This window comes from Hemitrygon akajei, chromosome 17 (genome assembly GCF_048418815.1).
Source record: "Hemitrygon akajei chromosome 17, sHemAka1.3, whole genome shotgun sequence".
In the NCBI taxonomy this organism is placed as follows: Eukaryota; Metazoa; Chordata; class Chondrichthyes; order Myliobatiformes; family Dasyatidae; genus Hemitrygon; species Hemitrygon akajei.
The window spans coordinates 42,462,035-42,484,908 of record NC_133140.1 but is presented as its reverse complement, the minus strand read 5'-3'; the positions used below and the strand labels follow the sequence as shown (position 1 = coordinate 42,484,908).

General features: G+C 36.1%; 1 protein-coding gene across 5 annotated transcripts in view; it reads right to left on the bottom strand.

The window, feature by feature from the left end:
• The window catches only part of rpgrip1l (RPGRIP1 like), a 177,296-nt gene that overhangs the window by 81,561 nt on the left and 72,861 nt on the right, over window positions 1–22,874 (bottom strand). For 3 of the 5 annotated variants that reach the window (XM_073069990.1, XM_073069985.1, XM_073069988.1), the window contains exons 13-16: window positions 22,644–22,823; window positions 16,254–16,371; window positions 13,562–14,014; window positions 4,720–4,886 (exon numbers count right to left, since the gene is read on the bottom strand). In XM_073069990.1, the coding sequence (XP_072926091.1) occupies window positions 4,720–4,886; window positions 13,562–14,014; window positions 16,254–16,371; window positions 22,644–22,823 (918 nt within the window). The remainder of the gene's footprint in view (window positions 1–4,719; window positions 4,887–13,561; window positions 14,015–16,253; window positions 16,372–22,643; window positions 22,824–22,874) is intronic. The other 2 variants (XM_073069986.1, XM_073069987.1) reach the window with 2 other exon arrangements.

Below are 22,874 nucleotides of genomic sequence, written 5' to 3'. Positions count from 1 at the left end.
TTCTTAGATTTGCAGCATGTTTGCTATCAAAATGTTTGTTGGTGTAATACAGGATTTCCCAACTGGGGTCCATGGACCCCTCAGTTAATGGTAGGGACCCATGGCATAAAAAAGGTTAGGAACCTCTTGTGTAAAACAATGATGAATAGTCAATAACTTTAGATGCTAATGATGATGAAAGGTATGCCTTTGAGTTAGAATCTCCCCTTGCCAATGTTCCTGCTCCTTTTCCAGCTCCTTATGGCAATAACCAGCAGAAAGACCATGAGAATACTAATTTTAATGACAGAACCTTCAAAGAAGAGATTAAATATTTTTCAAACACTCCTGCTCAAACCTGAGCAATAAACCCTGCACCAGTTTGAAAAGATTAATCAGCAATTGAACAATAGAGATGAAGCTTCGTTTGAAGAGTGCATAGGGAAGCTACTACTTGACTATTTCTATCACAACTTACTAGGTAGGCTTAAGAATATTGAATCAGCTACTAGCACAATCAGATATTCCATCATGATAACTTTGATTGGATTAATGTTTTACTTAGAAAGGAGAATGGATGACTAAGGAGTAGCCAGATTCAATGAGACACTGGTTAGGTTTTGGTGCTGTATGATTGATAACAGATCTGGTTTGTTGTCAATCAATTTCACATTTGAAAAGTAGAAAAAGTGGCCTCAAATTCCACCACCAATGTGTGACATCTTTCTTGAACATGTCGGTTTTATACCTAAAGTTGGTCTTGTAGGAAAATTGTCAACTGAGTCCTCATTATCCACTGTCTTACCTTCTGCAGATCTGTGTACTTGTAAAGTTGGCCATGTATTACCAGGAGTGTTTATAATCGTAATGTGTTTGTGGAACCATGTATCTATTTATTGTGTCTGTATCGTATTTCTGTTGCGTATCTTCACTCCGTGTTAAGATAATTTGTCATGTGGGTTTGGGTGGCAGTAGAAATAAGTGAATATCATCACCTGTTTTCCTGAAAGGCAGCACAGTGAGAGGGTGGGTGGGTCGCACATATTTTTTGTTGACCGCTCGTGTTTAAATTCGATCCAATTTCACTTGTCTCATTCATTTTACATGAATTATAGAAGAGTTAAATGATTTTATTGTTGGTTTGTAATGATGAATTAAATGACTTTTTCAACTTGGAATTCAGTAAGTTGGAAGCGTGTTATACAGTTACTATATTCCATCACTTAGTCGCGCAGCAACTTTTAGTTTGTTTTCAAGTAGTCGCTACAGTGCCCCTTCAGAGCCGTCTACTGCAGTGTCTGGTGTCTTGTGCAGCAACATGTGCAATAAAAATCAATAGCTGGTGTGCAGCTGAGACAGGGTCAGAAATGTGGATCGCTTATTATGAACTACTGTGGTCATTTTTCAAAGAATATGTAAAATTACAATTACCTTGCATGTTAATTCTGTCTGTGACTTCCTTAATAATTCACAGTGCTTTGGAAGGTTAGTGTGGTGAACTACATATACCTGTCTGGACACGCCCCCCCCCCCCCCCCCCCCCACTGACTGCTCCTGTGGCTCCTCCCACAGACCCCAGTATAACGGCGATTGGAGCCACAGACCCTTCCTCAATCTCCAGGATGTCGTGTGATGGTCACTTGCTGCTTGTGCTTTCTTCCAGCCAATAAAAGCCTACCTTAACCCACATCTCAGAGTTATTGATGGTGCATCAGTTAGTTAAAGTAATGGAACATTATATATGGCTAGTACTGTGGCTGAGGTTAGGTCCGGCGTGTGGGCAAACCATGTAGCTGGAGCTGAAGTTGGGGTTGGCTCAGGAGCAGCAGGTATCAGAGCCAAGGATGGCAACATGAGTTGTGATATAACTCTACTTCAAACCAGCTGCAGTAGACTGTGAGTAAAATCTGAGGCTTGTCAATCTCTTCCTTGCAGGACTTCAGGAAATTAAAAGCAAACATTGCTCATTTTGACAAACTGAAACATACCTAGAACTTGTTACATTTAGGGAAGAGTTGACCACCATTTTTCATTACAGCCTTATATTTATTGTCAGTGTCTGTTAACCAGGAGTAATCTGTGTCTCTGTCTCACATGGATATTGAGGACATAGCTGAGTCAAAATAAGCCAGTTTAGCTATTATAAGATTCAAGGAGCTTTGTCCTATCTACTTCTATTACTAATACTATTACTACTGTTGCAGCTGTCTGAGGTTTAAACAACTCACATTTCCAGGTAACTTCAGAAAGAAGCACCATGAGCCAGTAGTCCATTCGTAAATACCTGGATGTGATAGCCTTACAATAGGAAGAATAGAAATTGACCAGAGTAAATGCAATCTGTTTGCGCTTATCAGAAAAAAAAATACTTTTAAAATAATGTAGAGTCGCAAGGTTGTAAGTCATGGAAACAGGCCAGTTAACCCACTATGTCAACACTGACCAGTATGGATCCATCTATATTAATCCCATCTTCCAGCACTTGGCTCATAAACTTGCGTGCCTGGATGACTTAAATGCTTGTCTACACACAGCTTGAAGTCTCTCAACGACTCTGTTCCCCAAATCTCTCAGGCACTGGAATTTTACATTGGCCTTTGCCAAATCATAAAACTGCAAAGTATGTTTCCATTGTGAATGCTGAGGAAGACTATTCATTTAGGACCTCACCTATACCATCTTACTGATATTTTCTGGCTCCATACACAGATTGCCTCTATTGTCCCTGATGTGCTATTAGTCTCTCTCTGGTTATTCTTTTGCTTTTAATATACTAATAAAAAGTCTTTAGATTTATCTTAATACTGTCTGCCTGTGATATTTCATGTTTCTCCCTTGTCTTCTGAATTTCCTTTTTAAAACATCTCCCTCCACATTCTATATTTTTGAAGGGCCTCCCCATTTTAACAGTTTATGTCTGCAATATGTTCTTTTTATTTATGTAATCCTTGATATCCATCATCATTCAGAGTTCTCTTATATCTGTTATCCTTGATTTTCTCCTTTGAATTCTTCCCACCGTGCAGATGTGGACTTGCCTAGTAGAAATAGTCAGTCTACCTTTGCCAGATCCTGTCATATTTTAATAAAATATGGGTTCATCCACATTTGTTGCTGGTCTATCTGTATCTTTTTTGATAACCATTTGAAATTGACAGTCTATATTATCCGATGTAAGATCCAGAATGTTATTTTTCTCTGTGTAAAAATGTTCTCCTCGACAAATCACAAAACTTTTGCTCCCTCTAAGCCTTGATCTTCAGAAGCAATCCCAATAATTACTAAGCAAATTGATATTTCCTAATACTAAAACTATATCTCACTGCTAATTGCCTACCTATCTGTTCCTCTATCTTCTGTTCACTGTTGGGAGGTTTGCAACACACACCAAACTGATAGTATCCTTTTTGTTCCTAACCCATGTGACATCTCTGAAATAGTCTTTTAAGATATCTTCCCATAATACTGAAGTAATGCAGTCATTGACTAATACCAATACCAACCTGAGGTTACGCCATAGCCTTTGATCTTTTAAAAGATTACAGAGCTAATTATACATGTTAGCTATGTATTATCATTAAAATTCAGAGGAGGTGGGAGCCTTGTAAGAAGCATTTCCTGTGAGAATGGAGTCTCTATGAAGTTACCTGAATCAGCTGTAAAAACGTGCCTACCTGTTACATCACTGCAAAAATCAATCATCTAACATTCAATCCATAATAAATTCTGGATTAATATGCCTGCATCAAATTTAAATTCTACCTTTTTAAATGATGCATGCGTTGAAATGTGCCTCTTTTAATGTTTTAATGATGAATTTGATTTGAATTAATGCTGTGCCAAAATTTGGGGTTTCACAATTGCTGAACCTGCACCGCATTTAGATTCCCTAGTCACAGTAGAATAACAAATATAAAATGGAATTGGCCCAGCTTAAAAGAAAACGAATTGTATTGGCCTGTGTCTAATCTTGAATGAAGCAGCATGGTTTCCAGAGCATTTCATACACATTGGCAACTTTGGGAGTTCACACCGAGCAACGGCTTGGTCAGTATTTTGGAGGCATCATGATATGTTTTTTCCAGTTAGTACTGGCCTACAAACAGTGATGTGGATCTCTAAAGTTTTTGAACTGTGTTGTAACATGCATATTACTAAGGCAGCTACCTGGAGAAAGAGGTTTTCACATCAATTTCCCAAGCTGTTGTCCAAACAAGCTTTTGAGATTCATGTGGTGTACCAGGCAGAAAGACACATACTGCAGTGCAGGGCCATTCATCAGGAAGGATTTGTGACAGATGATTTGGAATTTAAACCTGAAAGATGACTTTAATCAAAGGCCAAAATGACATCAGATAAGTCCTAACTATCCAATATATGCTCCTGTCTTTAATTTTAAAATTTACCAAACTGAACATTTTCCATTTAGAATGTAGCTACAATAAAATATGAAATGGAAACAGAAATTTGTGGTTCCAAATCACAGATTCATAGGGCCAAGTCTCTGATTATGGCTGACTTACAAAGTTTGGTGTAATTTTTATGTGTAATTACTGAGAAGGTTTGCTGTCATACAGATTTATATTACTGCACAGTAATATAAATCTGGTCCACTTCTACCATAGTTTTAGTATTAAAAATCTCAACATTAATTTAAAACAGATGTTGTTTTTAAACACAGCACTTTGTTCCCAAAAGCTTCCAAACATAAATTCACCAAAAAAAAAAGGACAAATTCACCTGTTGTGGCTGATTAATTGCATGATAACTGGAAGTTATATATCCCAAGGCTTTTGTTCGTTCCTTGTAGAGCCGAATGGCCTGGGCCATTGGTACACGTAGCCGGAACCAATATTCCACTGTTCCGTACTTTTCAACATCTCCTCTGACACCTGTATTCAAAACTGCTAAAGTAAGTAAAGAAATTCATGGCAGCTGAGATGCAGTAATATTGCATATTGAATAAAATCACTTCCAGGATAATGAAAGAATATGACCTGCTTACTGACAGATAGTCTTTCAAAGTATAACTAAAGGGTTTTGATTTCAATGTTTCTTGAGGCATTAGCATGAGTAATTCTTTACTTATTGCACAATCAATAAACTGTATATTTTTTTGGATAAAATATAATATTACGAAGAATAAAATTAGGCCAAACATAATTGTTGAAATTTATTGGTTCATTAGTTTTCCTTTAGAAATATCCAAATTCTAAATAACTTATCAATCAATAATCAAGTGGTATTTGTGGAACAAATCATATGAAAAATGTATTAGATATGTTAGCAACACACACAAAATGCTGGAGAAACTTAGCAAGTCAGGTAACATCCATGGAAAAGAGTAAACAATCGTTGCTTTGGGCCAAAACCCTTCAACAGGACTAGAGAAAAAAGGTGACAATCAGAGTAAGAAGGTGGGGCATGGAGAGTAAGAAACACAGGGTAGTAGGTGATGGGTGAAACTGGGAGAGGGGGAGGGGTGAAGTAGAGAGCTGGGAAGTCAATTAGTCAAAGGGATAAAGGGCTGGAGAAAGGAGAATCTGATAGGAGATGACAGAAGGCAATGGAAGAAAGGGAAAGAGAAGGAGCACCAGAAGGATATGATGGGAAAGTAAGGAGATAAGATGAGAGAGGTAAATGGGAATGGGGAATGGTGAGGGGGGGCGGGGCAATTACTGGAAGTTCAAGAAATCGATGTTCATGCTATCAGGTTAGAGACTACCCTGACAGAATATAAAGTGTTGCTCCTCCAACCTGAGTGTGACCTCATTATGGCAGTAGAGGAGGCCAAAGACTGACATGTTGGAATGGGAAGTAGAATTCAAATGGGTGAGCAGCAGGAGATCACGCTTTTTCTGGCAGATCAAGCATAGGTGCTCGGCGAAGTGGTCCCCCAAACTACATCAGGTCTCACTGATATAAAGGAGGCAACATCGGGAGCACTGAATACAGTAGATGACCCAACAGACTCACAGGTGAAGTATCACCTCACCTGAAAGGACTATTTAGGGCCCTGAACGGCAGTGAGAGAGGAGGTGTAGGGGCAGGTGTATCACTTGTTTCACTTGCAAGGTTAATTTCCAGGAACGAGATCTGTGGGGAGGGACGAATGGACAAGCAAATCGTGTAGGTTGAGATCCCTGTGGAAAGTAGAAAACCCGGGGTGGGGGAATGTGGGGGGGAAGATGTGTTTGGTAGGGGGATCCCGTTGGAGATGGCAGAAGTTATGAAGAATTTAGTGCTGGATGTGGATGCTACTGTGGTGGTAGGTGGGGACAAGAAGAATCCTATCACTGGTGGGGTGGCGGGTGGATAGGGTGACGACAGACCTGTACGCAATGGAAGAGATCCGGATGAGGACAGCATTGATGGTGGAAGAAGGGAAACCCCTTCTTTGAAGGAGGAGGACGTCTCCTTACTTCTGGAATGAAAAGTCTCATCCTGAGCTTAGGTGTGGTGGATACAGAGGAATTGTGAGAAGGGTATGGCAGATTTACAAGTAACAGGGTGGGAAGAGGTTAGATATGTTAAATGTTTTTTTTAACACTGTGATCATTTTTAATAGTCTAATACTTTTATTAGATATCATGGTAACTTTGATTTTGCTCGATAACTAAGAAAGAGACTCAAAATGTGTTCAAATCTACTGCTGAGAAATATAATGAGTAGAAGCATTAGAAAACCCTCTTGTTTTTGAAATACTGTCTTTCCAGCTATGAAGTATAAAGTTCTCCTTTTCAATCAGCATCAGCTGAGATAAGGTCTCTGTTTGATATTTAAATACTATGTGATGTGTGTTTAAATTGTTTCTGGCTTGTGTTTGTGGGAAGGCATTCACACGACAAAAAGGTACAGATTGACAGAAAGCTCCTGTCAGAGATAATTTCAGTTAGAGAGTTCATCAAACAAGTCTTGCAGGAAATGGTAGAATGGTATGGTATTAATACAACTACTATAAATACTAATATGACTGTTATTTGAGACCATTCAAGTTAATCTCCTGAAATCTATAAGACTTCTACAAACCATGTGCCTCAGCTGACTATTATAAAAAAAAGTTCTATTAATGCTTCCACAAGACATAAGCTATCTAACTTCTCTAATAAATGTGACTATGTCCTCCCATTTACTTGAAACTCATAAACTCTCAATTACAACACTTGGTAGGTTAAGAAGAACTTTCCATTTTGTAACCAAAACAGAAACAATGAAAGACTTGCAGAAAATAGGCTGAGGTTTTAGGTATTGCATTTTTTTTAGCCTTGCATTCAATCATATCAGTACAACAGGATCTACATTAGAAATTACATTCATACCATTAAATGAATGTTATTCAGAATCAATAATGTACATAAAGGCTTCACATTTGACTCAGTGACAGATTGGAGGAGATTTATCATTTCTTTTAGGTTATGTTTCAAGGACCAATTGCATATTATCAATGAGCTGTGAGTCACTGCTCTGCCCATCACTGCAAGAAACTGCAGCCCAGTACATCAAGGGAAACAGTCTCCCCCCCATGGATTCTGTCTACACTTCCTGTTGCCTCAGTAGAACAGCCAACACAACCACCTTTTCTCCCCACTCCCATAAGGAAAATAATACAAAAACATGAAAGCACGTACCACCAGGTTCAAGGATCGTCTCTACTCTGCTGCTATCAGACTGCTGAACAGTACCCAAGTACAATAAGAAGGATTCTTGACCTCACAGTCTACATTGATATGAATTTGCATCTTATTGTTTACTTGCAATCTACTTTCTCTATAGCTGTTATACTTTATTTTGCATTTTGTTACTCTTTTCCATTGTACGACCCCATGCACTGTTGTGATGAAATATCTGTATGGAGGGCACGCAAAGCAAAGCTCTTTACTGTATTAAGGTACATGTGACAATAATAAACCAATTTACTGAGGCCTAATTTATTTCCCCCTGAAGGTGATAGGTTTACTATGTGTGAATAAGCTTAGCACCCTTTTCCTATGCTTGGCTAAAAATTAGTATTCCCTGTGAATATCATAATATATTCTTCCCTGAATGTGCTCAAGATATATCCCTGTGTTGCTTCCAGGCTTGCAACATTGTGAAAGCTATACCATTTGCATTTTCATAGTGGTTGGCCAATGCTGATTCGTGGTTCATTAGTACTTTAGGGAGATCTAATGTAGTAATGAACCATGAACCAGTAGAGTGTTCATCTCTTTTCCTTTGATCAGAGACCATTGGTCTGATTAAAGATGTGGATTTAGCTGAATGTTCAAGGATAGCATTCCTATGGCACATGAAGATAGATGTTCACACACATTGTACAGGCCATCACTTGTTGAATGTGCAACTGGACTAAACCAGAGTAAGAACTCATTTATGGTCGTTGCTTGCATGATTCATTTACGTCAGGCATTTTAACTTCAGCTATTAATTGCTGACTTTTAAAGGCAAGGAAAGCTCCTTCCCTTCATTCGTTTGGTTTCTAAATTCTATCTGGACTCTTGCATAAGCAGCTGAGTGTTGACACAATCAGTGCCATGGAAACTACAGGAGTTTAGTGGAGAATGTCACTGGGATCTTCAAAGTGAGTGTCTAGACTATAATATTCACAAAGAGGGATGGATGCTTCTTAAACTATTTGCTACAGAGCCCATAATTTAACCATCAGGAGGGCTCAGCTCTTGAGTTACAGCCCCCAAGATGAGGAAAGTTGCAGAACCTGGGCCTTTGTTCCTCCCCCTGCAATTGGATCCTCGCCTTCCTAACCGGAAGACCACAATCTGTACGGATTGGTGATAACATATCCTCCTCGCTGACGATCAACACTGGCACACCTCAGGGGTGTGTGCTTAGCCCACTCCTCTACTCTCTATATACACATGACAGTGTGGCTAAGCATAGCTCAAATAACATCTATAAATTTGCTGACGAAACAACCATTGTTGGTAGAATCTCAGGTGGTGATGAGAGGGCGTACAGTAGTGAGACATGCCAACTAGTGGAGTAGTGCTGCAGCAACAACCTGGCACTCAACATCAGTAAGACCAAAGAGCTGACTGTGGACTTCAGGAAGGGTAAGACGAAGGAACACATACCAATCCTCAGAGAGGGATCAGAAGTGGAGAGAGTGAGCAGCTTCAAGTTCCTGGGTGTCAAGATCTTTGAGGATCTAACCTGGTCCCAACATATCAATGTAGTTATAAAGAAGGCAAGACAGCGGTAATATTTTATTATGAGTTTGAAGAGACTTGGCATGTCAACAAATACACTCAAAAATTCCTATAGTTGTACCGTGGAGAGCATTCTGACAGGCTGCATCACTGTCTGGTATTGAAGGGCTACTGCACAGGACCGAAATAAGCTGCAGAAGGTTGTAAATCTAGTCAGCTCCATCTTGGGTACTAGCCTTCAAAGTACTCAGGACATCTTTAGAGAGCGGTGTCTCAGAAAGGCAGCATCCATTATTAAAGACCTCCAGCACCCAGGACATGTCCTTTTCTCACTGTTACCATCAGGTAAAAGGTACAGAAGCCTGAAGGCACACACTCAGCGATTCAGGAACAGCTTCTTCCCCTCTACCATCCGATTCCTAAATGGACATTGAATCTTTGGACACTACCTCACTTTTTCTTAATATACAGTATTCCTGCTTTTGCATGTTTTTTAAAAAATCGATTCAATATATATAATTGATTTACTTGTTTATTTACTATTATTTTTAAAATTTTATTTATTATTTTTTTCTCTGCTAGATTATGTATTACATTGAACTGCTGCTGCTAAGTTAACAAATTTCATGTCACATACTGGTGATAATAAACATGGTTCTGATACAAAGGAGGAAAATATGGGCAGCTGGCAGTAGGAGGAAAATCTCTGCCAGAGGTAATTTCCTCTACTACAGACAATAATTAACCTATTATGATGGTATAATAGAACATCCACAAAATAATACCATGATTGAATGGTAATAGGCCTCCGTTAGTCTCAATAGACCATGGATTTGCACCTTGGAAAGTTTTTTTTATGGAAGACCGGCAGTTGCGCAAGCTGCAAGTCTCCCCTCTCCACACCACCAATGTTGTCCAAGGGAAGGGCATTAGGACCCATACAGCTTGGCACCGGTGTCGTCTTGCTCAAGGACACACACGCAAGCCAAGGCTTGAACTAATCAACAATTCACGTAGATTTGGTGGAAATATATTGGCATTGTTTGAGATTGGTTAATAGGCAGAAAGAAAAGAGCAAGGAAATACGGTAAGCAGGCTGTGACTAACAAGAGTACCGCAACACTCATACTGGCATCCAGCTATTCACAAACTATATCAATGAGGAGACCAAAAGTCACCCTTTCAAGTTTGCTAATACCATACAACTAGGTGAATAGGGAGAAGGGTGTAAGCAGGTTTCAAGGAATTCAGTCAAGAAAAGTGAGTGGGTGACAGCATAGCAGATGAAATGTTGTGTGGTGCACACAAAGAAAGGTAGTTCTTTTTTAAACATTAGCAGATAAGAAATACTGGTGTTCAAAAGGACCTGGACATCTTTGAACACAAGTAATTAAGTGCTAACTTTTAGATACAGCAAGCAATTAGGAAGGCAAATTATATGTGCATTTTTATTACAATACAGAATCAGGTTTATTATCACCGGCATGTAGCGTGAAATTTGTTAACTTAGCAGCAGCAGTTCAATGCAATACATAATGTAGCAGAGAGAGGGGAAAAAATTAATAATAAATAAACAAGTAAATCAATTATGTATATTGAATAGATTATTTAAAAATGTGCAAAAACAGAAATACTGTATATTAAAAAGGTGAGGTAGTATCCAAAGCTTCAAAGTCCATTTAGGAATCGGATGGCAGAGGGGAAGAAGCTGTTTCTGAGTCGCTGAGTGTGTGCCTACAGGCTGCAGTATCTCCAACCTGATGGTAACAGTGAGAAAAGGGCATGTCCTGGGAGCTGGAGGTCTTTAATAATGGACACTGCCTTGCTGAGACACTGCTCCCTAAAGATGTCCTGGGTACTTTGTAGGCAATCTAAGAAAAAAAGAGGATAGGCCACTTAAGACGTAAATCAGGAGAACTTCTTTTCCCCAGACAGCGGAGAGTTTTTGGAATTCTCTACCTCTGGGAGATCATTGAGTTTTCTCAGAGTGTCCAAAGCTTCAAGGTCCATTTAGGAATCGGAATAAGTTTCTGGGCATTAATGGAATTGACGGATATGAATATACTGTAGAAAGTGAATTTGGAAATCGTCACAATATTGAGGAATAGCAGAGCTTGAAAGGCTATCTCTTACTTGTAAATTCTTATGTTCTTATCCCCCACTATATCATCTTTGTACCAAGGCTGAGAAGAAATAGCTGCAATAGCGATGACCCTTCTGGCTCCGAATGACCTACTTATTACTGCAGTTACAGCTCACAATCTCACTGGAAGAATGTATTTCAAGTACAACTGACACATTCAATACTTGCTTATTGAAACCACATCAATGTCTGCACATCATGATATGAGCAGTTTCGAGAGTATGCCCACTCCTAGTCAGTAGCTACCCATTCATCAGTTGGCAATGGATCTGTGAAATACAGTGGTGATCACTTATTCATCTTGATAATGAATTGCTCAATGGAGAAGCCAATCCACATCAATGTGGAAAAAACAAACTGGCAAATTCTGCAACATCAGGTGACACTGATTGTTTGAGAGGTGGGTATCAAGCTCTCAGAGCTATCAAACATTTACAAAATAGGAATAAAGGAACAATGTAGAAAAATATTAGAAAAATGCCATCAATATCTCAAATGGCAAAATACTCAAGTTAAAATGTATTTTGCGACAATGCCGATATTTAAAAGTGTAATTGTAACAGCACATTAATATGGAATAAGTTGACTTGAACTTTAATTGGGAATTTTTTTTAAAAAAGGCAAGACATGTACATCTAGAGTGAAGTAAGAAATTATATTTATAATTGAAATTTAACTAGCATAGCACATTGAAAAAGTCTTGTAAAGAGTTAATATTTGAGGATTTTAAAAAAAATGGTGCTGAAGCATTACTGTCGGAAAGATTGCTTCCATCTGCTGTGACAGAATACGAAACATGTTTTCTGCATACAGTTATATTAAATCCATAATATTCATTAGGTTCGTATAAAAATTTCCAAACACTTACTGATAAACAAGCTTTTTTAGTGCAACTTGAAGCAATCATAGAGAAATTTTGAACTACGTGTGCCAAAATTATAAAATGAAAAGGCTAACAACTGCTTATTATTTCCCAGTGGTTAAAACAAGGGCACAAAAACAAAAAAAAAACACATGATCTATCTCCACATTCCTTTGGCAATGAGTTAGCTTTTCCTTTTATAATATGAACATTATTTTGTTGATGTAAAACATATTAATCTGTAATGTATTTTAGCATGCCACTCAAATGGAAAGGGTAATTTTACTTAGTTTACAATGTTCAGTTTTTAATTAACTCACTATAGTATTTTAAGCTAATGCTAACAAACTATTGCTAACATCACATATGCACTAGTTGTCAAAAATTACTTTTGATCAAAAATAATTTTCATTTTGTAATGTTTTCTTATTCAGGCTTTGACCTGAGTTGTCAGATATGTTGACTGATAAGCAATGAACAACACTAGTACATTGTCACATTGCATAAACTCACTGATCACAGTTGTAAAAGAAAACATACAACCAAGCAAATCTTTGCTGTAGAATATCAATCAGACATAGAGAAGATTCATAACATGCGCATTTTAACTGTTTTTAATTAAAATAATTGGAAATTGGTGGTTTTTTCCCGCAAGAAAAAACAACAAAACCCAAATTCTGTATGTCCACATACACCAGAACACAGGAAGAAATACTGTTCATCATCAATTTGTAACGTAAAGCCACTAAAAAGCAGATGTTCCTTGAAATTTTCCAGTACACTATATTTTCTTTTATTCTAATCATTAGTTTATACCAATTCACTATACTGTAATGTATAAAATTCGTGCAGTTGTTAAATTGTAAACTATTTGCATGACAACTTGCTTAAACAGCGTTGTAGTCCGGAACTACCATAACTTATCAAGGCTGATTAATATTTTAAACGCTTCATCTACCCATGATTTGAAGGGTTCTGTCATTTTTGTTGATAAACCATTCTAAAATTTATTGGGTATAACATATCCACACAATTGATATCCATCATTTCTTTCAATTTCCCACTACGTGTTGTGAGTATAATGAGCAACAAAACACGATTTCAGAGTGAATGATTTTAAAATTACCGTGAGCTGTGACGTCATATGAAAGCTAGCTCCATATTTCTCTGCTTAAAGCCTTGCAGGTATTTCAATGTAAACATTAGCAATAAAGATGAAAGCTGCAGTGAGAGTAGAATTATTCATTTATCACTTTACTTTCATCCAAATTAATATAATGACCAGTATTCTAATTAAGACAATACAATTGGCATGTATGATATAAACAATTTGGGAATGGCATATTCATTTCCATAATATGTGAAGGCGTGTGAAAATATAAGGCAATCAGATTTACCATGTATTTTACTCACCAACTAAAAATGCTGAGCCAAAAATTCTCCCATTCTTTTCAAGGATCTCATGCATTCGTAACTGGCATGCTGCAATAGTTTCATAGTCTGTGCCATATGCAAGCTGTACCTCTAGCTTTACTGTATTTTTCTGCAAATAATGTAGGAAGAAATCGTCCACTCGGACAATGTATTCAGATGTGAAATCAAACACTGGATTCATGCCATGTCTTACAGGAGTAGACTGGAGTTCAAAATCATAAAATGCATAGGTGCAGAAAGTAGCAGGTTCTTGCTCACCAAAAACCTTAATGGCTTCAGGAGAGAAGATTAATTTGCTGATATGGATCTCAAATAGGTTTTCTCCACGTTCCAAATGGACAGTTACATCAAGTTCATCAGTTTCATCATCAGTTGCTATTTCTGGCTTGAATTTGAATTGTTTGGTGCCATAGGCTATGTCTTTGAGTTGGGCTGAAAAAGATGAAAACAAATGCAATTTTTCCCATATTTTCATTAAAGCATTAGAGCACAAGATTTTCTCTATGTGGCAAACAGATGGTATAGAATATACACACTATTGTTATCATATTTTTAACAAGTTCTTCAGCACAGAAGATTGAAAAGAGCACTATAGATTCCTAGAATATGAGCTACTCAGCATACAAGGATTACAACTTGACATTTATTCTGGGATAAATCAGATGAAATATTGTATACCAAAGGCCTTTTTAACACACAGTGGGGACATCTTAATTAAAACTTTCATAAGGAAATTACATACTGTTGATGGGTGTCTGCTAATGAACCAGCTTTTGAAAAGGTGGTTAACCCATAGCACACCCAAAATACTGAAGCATGGAAAAAAACACTGATTATTTGAGTAAAAGTAGAAATTTAAAAGGTTCTGTTAACCGTAAATAATAAAATAAATATTATTAGCTCAACCACTTAAAGTTAACTTGGTGTTATAAAGGCAACAAGCATGATTTTCCATGTTGGTGGAAGATTTTATTTTATTTCTTGCAAAAATTTTATTAGGTTTATATGCCCATTTACAATATTATTACAACTAGCAGAGAAAAGCACACTCCATAGTCAGTTCCTAATTACACGTAGAAGCAAAGCATTTTCCTTTAGAAAAGGAAGATATATCACCAGACGACTAAAGTGGGTTTGGTGTTATTCATCTATGAGGCATGGTAAAAACTCAAATTCCTTATTTATATTACAGTCAGAGAATAACAAAAATAATTGTTGAAAGTGACATGTATAGTTACTTGTACTTTCTATATGATGGTGTCTGCTTTACAGTTATCTGTAACTATCATTCCATGAATGTCACAGTGATACCTTCTTGCTTTCAATAATTTCTCTTGGAACCTATTTCCTTAAACAGTGAACCATACAGCACCAATTTATATTTTTACTTTAGAAGCCACGTATAAAACGTGCAAGATTTTATAGCTAAGCATAGAACACAGGTTATAACAGGTTGTCTCTTTTTCCATGCTGCTGAAAATCACAAATCAATTCTCTTTATTAGCTTTGTTATTTTCAGTCTTTCACTCAGATTTTTAAAACATTTTATGAAGCCTTCAGACTGTGAAATCATTGAATCTTCGAGAACATCTGAATCAGCCTAATGTGGTAGTTTAATTTATATAATCTAAACTTGAAACTTTGCAGCTTCTTTGGTAATGGTATTACTGTGGTACTTTTTAATTCTCAGCTTATCATATCAATAAATGGAATATTGTTATTGCTGTTTAATCCTTAAATCTTCCTTTTTTTAATAAAAGCTTCACTATTTTTACTTGTGAGAATTATGATCTTTGGCCAAGTATTTTTTCAATCCCCTGACAAATAAATTAGGATATTATGATACTTAGAGGATCTTGATGCACACTTTAGAATATAGTTCAGTAAAGTATGCTATACAATTTCAGTTCAAAGACTGGTCAAAGATGAACTCTGAAACACAGCCTTTATTTCAGTGAAGAAGCAGTAGTCTTATTCTGTACAAAACCAACCTTGGATGTGGCTGCATAAGGTTTCCTTTTTCATTAAGAGATATCCCCTCCTGACAGATTTGTTTAGTTTATTTAGAAATACAGCGTGGTAAAAGGCCCTTTTGGCCCAGTGAGCCTGTGCCGCTCAATTATACTGATGTGACCAATTAACCTATACACCCAATATGTCTTTGGAATGTGGGAGGAAACTGGAGCGCTCCAAGGAAACCCACATGATCAAGGGAAGAATATACAAACTCCTTACAGACAGTGGCAGAACTAAACCCAGGATGCTGGTGTTGTAACAGAATTGCACTTATTTACCTTCACCGAGGCCTGGTGGATAGTTGAAGTGCCTAATATTGTAGCAGCCTGGACAGGAATTGCTGCCCTAGAGCAAGTTCTTTTCATCTACAGCCTGCTAATAGTCAAAGCCCTATGAAAAGACCATGGAACAAAGGGAGAAACTTGTTCCATGTCTTCAACTTTGCTTTAGCAGTATTTTTAAAACGTACTATGATATGTTCTATTCAAAAGCAGAAAACACACTGATTACAAATACTACAAGAACAGTTTAGAAGGTATGATAAGAAATTAAAAGCCGTGCCATATACTGCACCACTTGCATGATACTTTCACAATATTTATATCTGAAATGAAATAAGCTTTACAATTGTCTTTACAAGGTTGTTTCATCATACCTTCAAGTTTTCTGATCCGTTCAGCTCGAACATCAAGTAGCTGGGCATATTGTTCTAGTTTGATCTCATATTCTCGATTATTATCTTCCATTTTCTTGGTCACAGTGTTAACCTCATTCTAAAAATGAGAGGCCAATAAGAAAAATAGATAATTAATTTTGATTCTAATTAAATTTGAGAAAACATATTTATTTTTAATATTCCAGAAAAGAATGAATATCAAAATGTTATGGTGGCCTCTGAGACAATTATGTTTATCAACATAAATTACTTAAAATGGATAAACTGAATTCATCTTTAACACAGCTAATTCCTTTTGTGATTATCAATTCCTTTTTGAAAGCATTTAATTCAAAGATGTTTTTAAAATTTATTCAATGATCACCGATCATTAATTATTCACAACCACTGATGGCAAGTTATTTGTGTATTTCTTCATAAACTTTATAAATCTTCATCAGATAGTAGCACTTGACAGGCACAGTTGAAGCTGAACAAAAACGTTTGCCCCTTTAAAAGAGGGTTGTGCTCGTAACGATTTTTCTTGAATATAGTTATTGAATGAAATGCTGAAGAAAACCTAAATGCAGAACCCAGAAATAATTTTGCTTCAAATGCAATGTTACCTAGTGCATTGATCTGGTTGAAATACTTATATGCAAAACCAAAGTTTAATAGGACTACCTCAATTTTAATGCCTGCTGTAAAGCAGTGGCCCTATGACTGCTTAGTCTGAAAACCCATCATGGAGAAGAGCAAACATGCAAGGTTTTTGCCCATGTATCCTTGCAATAACAGTGTAGATCATTTGGAACAGCTGTGTTTATATATCTTTCACTGCTGAATAATTTTGATATGACTGCTAATTTGAACTAGATTTTGTGACTGGGTTTGTTCTGATTTAAAGTTCAAAACAGGAGTATTATGGTTGAACTAATAAAAGGTTCCAAGCCATTTGCTAACAAAACAATAGTGGAAGATTCATAATGCCATAAAATATGGATACTCCAGGTCAGTCTAGAAAGGAACTGTCAGTTTACTTTTACTATATATACACATGAGTTTAAGAGATTTAAAAAATCTGGTTAATCAAATTAAATACAATGGAAGCATCTTCAAATTTTGAGGTACTGTATTAATTGAGGAAGTTCAGAAGACAGGAATATAGACTGGTAAGAGTATTCATGAATTTACAAGTACCATGAGAAGCAATAAATAATGCATTAATTTCTTCAGACAGTGTTGCTTTAAGTCAGTTAGTTCACTTCAAGATGTTTAAAGTAAAATTATTTTGGGATTATGATGAAGATTACACATTCACAAACATTTGCTTAATTCAGAAGCAAATAAAAGAAAATTCTAAGCTCTGCTTCATACATGTTCATCCTTCAGTTTTATATTTCTACAGATGCACTGTACAGAGCATCCTAACATGCTGCATTACTCCATGGCAATGTTCCCTCTAATTTGTAATGACCAGTGAGCGCAAAAATCTTGTCTCTGCAATTTTTTGCCCAGTGACAACAACATGTCAGCAGTCAATTTTATATATCGAGTTATTCATTTTAACAGCTAACAAAACACTGCCAATCTCCTCTGGGTTTGCTCATTTTCACTCTTGTTCATCTGCACTCTCACAAAACATATGTAGCAGGCCTGTTGCAGATAATGAAGATTTTCTCGCTGGAGCTTCTGCACACCATTAATATGTGATTGCTTGCTAATTGATGCTTTAAAAAGTCAAGTTTACAAATATCACTCATTTCTTCCCACTTGCAAATTCTCAATCAAGTTTTGCATTGAGACAATACACATAGTTTCTGTATTGTACATAAATATTTCTTGTGGCTGCATGCTCCTGACCTCATGAGCTTTTGGTGTAGCAGTTTCTACTGTTTCATTAAGTAATTCCACTTCAAATGACTTAGCAGTTCTTTAAGCTTCACGCCCTTTGCTTCTTTGGAATTTGACATAGTGAACCAATAATTTCTTCAATAAAAACAGTACAAATAAGCCAGTTCTAAAACCTGCAGACAAATCATTGCAAATTCCACATCGTCAGCACCATCTGCATCAGAAACTGGAAAAGGAAATGTGATTGTGTATGATCATGAAATATACTTAATGTACCAACGAGGTAGAAGGTAACAATCTTTTGTGCACAATTTAAATTCCTTCGTGCGCTAGTAGCAAAAAATGTGTCTGTGCATGCACCTTAGAAGGATTATTGCTGCATGGTACGAAACTTCAGTGCAACGGGCGGGAAGGCTCTACAAATAGTAGTCAAAACTTCCCAATACATCACTAACACCAGCCTACCACCATCAAGGACGTATATACAGAAATGTGTCAGAAAAAGTGTCAACAATACCGTGAAGAATCCGATCCATCCTGCTCATGGACTGTTTGTTCCGCTCCCATTCAGGAGGTGACAATGTAGTATCCATGCCATGACCAAGTTACTTTCCCCAAGGAATAAAGCTGATTAACACCTCCACCCACTAACCAATCTCACACACACACTCACCACCACGACTTTATCATTTCCTGTCAGAGTTAACTTACATACAGATACCCCTGGACCTAATGTAACTTTATGTACAGACAATCAACTAGTGTATATAAGCTAACTTAAAAATATATATAGAGTGTTCTTTATGATTGTGTTGTTTATCATATTGTGTGTTTATGTGCTGCACTGAATCTGGAGTAACAATTTTTTTCACTCTCCATTACACTTGCGTACTAGAAATGATATTAAAGTCTTGAATGCTGTAATGCTACAATTCCACAGAACTAGTGGCTTGGAAATAATAATTATTGATTAGTCTAGTCACCAGTTAAATTGACTGCCTTACAAAAATTGAATTATGTTTCTAATTCCTACATAATGTATATTTACCTATTCATTAAAAAGTGATAAAAACAGTAGATTATTTGGTGCCACTGTTTATATAAATAAACATTATTTATATTTTGTAAGAACCTTTCTACATTATCTATAATTAACTATTTTCAAAGTAATGATAGAATTCAGTTACCATATATTATATGTGATATTTAATATAGTGAATCTGATGGGTTTTTATAAAAAGAAAATAGAATCCAAAAGTAAATTACATTTTATCAAAAGAATGGCGATGAACTTGAAATGGTTTTCATTCCTTTTCACTGGGCTTAAAGATGAAGTTAACTGTGGAAGTAAAATGATACTATTAACATGCCTTGTGTTGAATAAGTATGTCTATTTAATCTTTACAAAAGCCCTGGAATGAAAAGAAAACTAATAGTTTCTTTTATTACAAAAAATCATATAATTAAATTACTTTATTTTCCTGCTACATAGCAATTTTAGATAGCGTCATCTAATAACAAGAAAGCAAGCTTTTATTATCAGAGCAACTGTTGTTACTCATATTTTAGTGTTCCTCTTATTGAGAAATATAACTATACTTTATCTTAATTGCTTTCTTTAAAATATATCCTGAATAAGAATAGCAATTTTGGTTTACTTAAAGACTCAATTCTTTGTGTAAAAACTGAGCTGCATTAGGAATTACACAAAAGCTAACATTGATTCTCTGCATCTTGAACTGATAAGGAGTAGTCCAATCTACTTTCCATTAATTTGTAAATGTATCAAATTGGCAACATATTGAAAATATTCAAATTGCCACTTTTAGAGTGTAATTACTTCCACATTCTCCACAATACGTGGCAGTCACACTTTTACAGCTTTTCTTCAGCCCACCGTTTATTGTATTTGTCACTGAAAAAGATAGATTGACTTGGCAGAAAATAGACGGTTTTGTAGCTTCTCTGGCATCCTTTTTCAGAAGATTGGAATTCAGAGTGAATAAAAATGAATTTTATTTACTTATTGTCTCCAGCATTATGATATTTGAATTAATTCACGTGCAAAAATTCTATTTCTAAGAATCAATAAACATGACTCAAATCAAATCCATACAAATCATTTAACATGTCTGCATTCTGGAGATTGATATGTGAGAATTTCTAAAATTCTGAAATTTCTAAAGGTAGATGAGATAGATAAGTGAGAATTTCTAGGTCTGTGAGAATTCTCCAATCATACAATTCAGAAACAAGGGTACACCTCATATGATGACAACTGAGACAGATTTTCACTTTATAGTACCTGAAAATAGTAGAACTTAGGAAATTTGATCAACAGAGTTTCTCCATGATCTTTGGCATCACACTTCTTGTACCCAGGTCTAAGATTGGTTATTGAAATTCATGACCTAATAACTCAGAAACTTAAACTGTATTTGAAAACAGGTAGGGAAAGATGCTGTGCCATTTCCTGGTCCAAAGGTGCACTGGATGGTGAGTCTCCAATATATGCATACAAAGCTGGCAAGGAGGAGATCAGTTTGCCTTCTCAGAAGAATGCCTTTTAAAAGGTCCACAAGTATTTTTAAAAAATGTCCTATAATTCTTTCAGCTGATTTTAAAGTTTTCATGAATTTTTATGCTAATTGCTGTTATGTGGTTCATGCTTAGATCTTTCAAAGGCAACTATAACAGATTAGCAGGAATCAGTAAAGCCATGGGATTAAAGTAATCAGGAAAGTAAAAGCCTGTGAAATCGCAGGGAAGGTGACACATTGATATTTGACAGTACAGACGACAACAGAATACCTGCCTTTATTGCCTAGGCATAGAATATATGATCAAAGAAGTTAAGCCAGAACTATATAAAACACAAGCTACATGTCAACTTGATTAACATAATCATTTCCGGTCCTCACACTATAGGAAGGATGGTAAGGCATAGGGTCGCACTGAAAAGATTCATGAGTATTTCACAATCTATAGCTGGAGATTTTTATGAGCAGAAATTTGGTAAAATGGTATATGTTTTTATTCAAGCTAAGGAGTGAAGATGAATATAATTGAGATATGAAATTATGAGAGACCTGTACAAGATTAAGAGGAAGGATTTTAAATCCCTTGCTAGTGAGTTCAAGAAGTAGGGCACTAAGGTCTACACAGAATTTAACAGAAAATGCTGGAAAAATCAGTAGGAAAGGTGATATCAGTGAAAAAGCAAAACAGTTAATTTTTCAGATCAATGACTTTTCATCTCCCTTTAACTATTTTTAGTATTTTCTAACTTTATTTCAATCTCCAAGCACCTTAAGGAATTTCATCCAGTTTGTATGTAGGATAATAAGTGGAAAAAATAGCATGAAGTTCAAAAGTTTCATCACACAAAGTATGATGGAGACTTGGAACACACTGAATAGTGCTGACCTTTACATTAATGTGTTATGATTGGACTAAAAAGGTGGATATATTTAAATTTGTGATACTGGCAGGTCTCAATAGAATGTAAAACAAATTAGAAACAATTTACAACCAACTGTTCCTTTTGAAAACATGAGCAATTTTATCAGGTTCTGTTGGTCTGCATGCTCACGAAATATCCGATATTACTATATTCAATTGCAGTAATTATTTAGTTCTGAAATTAGGTGTTCACAATAAGTCTCCAAGCAGTAAGGCTGATCAACTCCTCCACCTATGAACCCACTCCTCCACACCCCCACTTTATCATTTTCTGTCATTCCCCTTCTATACAGACACTCCTGTGCCTGGAGTCACTTTATGGACATACAATCAAACTATGTATATAAGCTATCTTATGTATTTGTATTTATTGTGTTTTATTATTATCGTGTTCTTTACCTTTTGTTGAGTTTTAGTGCTACATTGGATCAAGAGTAAGAAATAATTTTGTTCTCTTTTACACTGGTATATAGAAAATATCATTAAATAATCTTGAATACTTGAATCCTTAAATCGTGAATACTTGAACATCATTTTGCTGCACTACCTCAATTTTGCTTGATTTTGTTATAATTCAGAAAGTTAACCATGTCTGCTTTGAATGAGCTCAATGACTAAGCTTTACAGCCCTACAGAAAAGAGAATTTATTACCTTCTGAGTTAAAAATAATGTTTATTACTCTGAGGCTGTAAACCTCAGTTCTAGATATCTCAGCAAAGGAAAACATCTATCTGGCAAAACATTTTATAAATTTCTAAACTTGAGAGGATACAGGCCTACTCTGCTTAATGTCTCCTTATAATGAACACTGCAACCCAGGACCTAGTGTATGGAAATTTGGCTGCATTTCATCTATAGCAAGCATGCCCTTGCTTAGTTAAGGAGAGAAATGTTACATTTTGTACTGCACATATGGCCTTACAATATTATAGTTACTGAATAATTTCAAAGGGAATGAACAGAGACCTATACTTTCACTATCAGTAAATAATATTATTACTTTTATATTGTGCGAACCCTAATCAACTTAATTCTGTATGACAATACATGTTTAATATAAACCTGATAATTACCTGATAATCTTTATTAATCCTGTATTGCATAAATAGCAAGTTTCTTGTCTTTTCCAGTTCCTGAACAGTCTCTGCATGTGTTGCCTGAAGCTCTTGTATGGACAACTCTAGATCCTTATTAATGTTGTCCTCCACTTTCTCCAGAAATTCAAGATTTCCATTTTCCTGATGCTTACGAACCTATAATAAAGATAGAAACATATATTTGAGTAAAAATGCGCTATCACAATT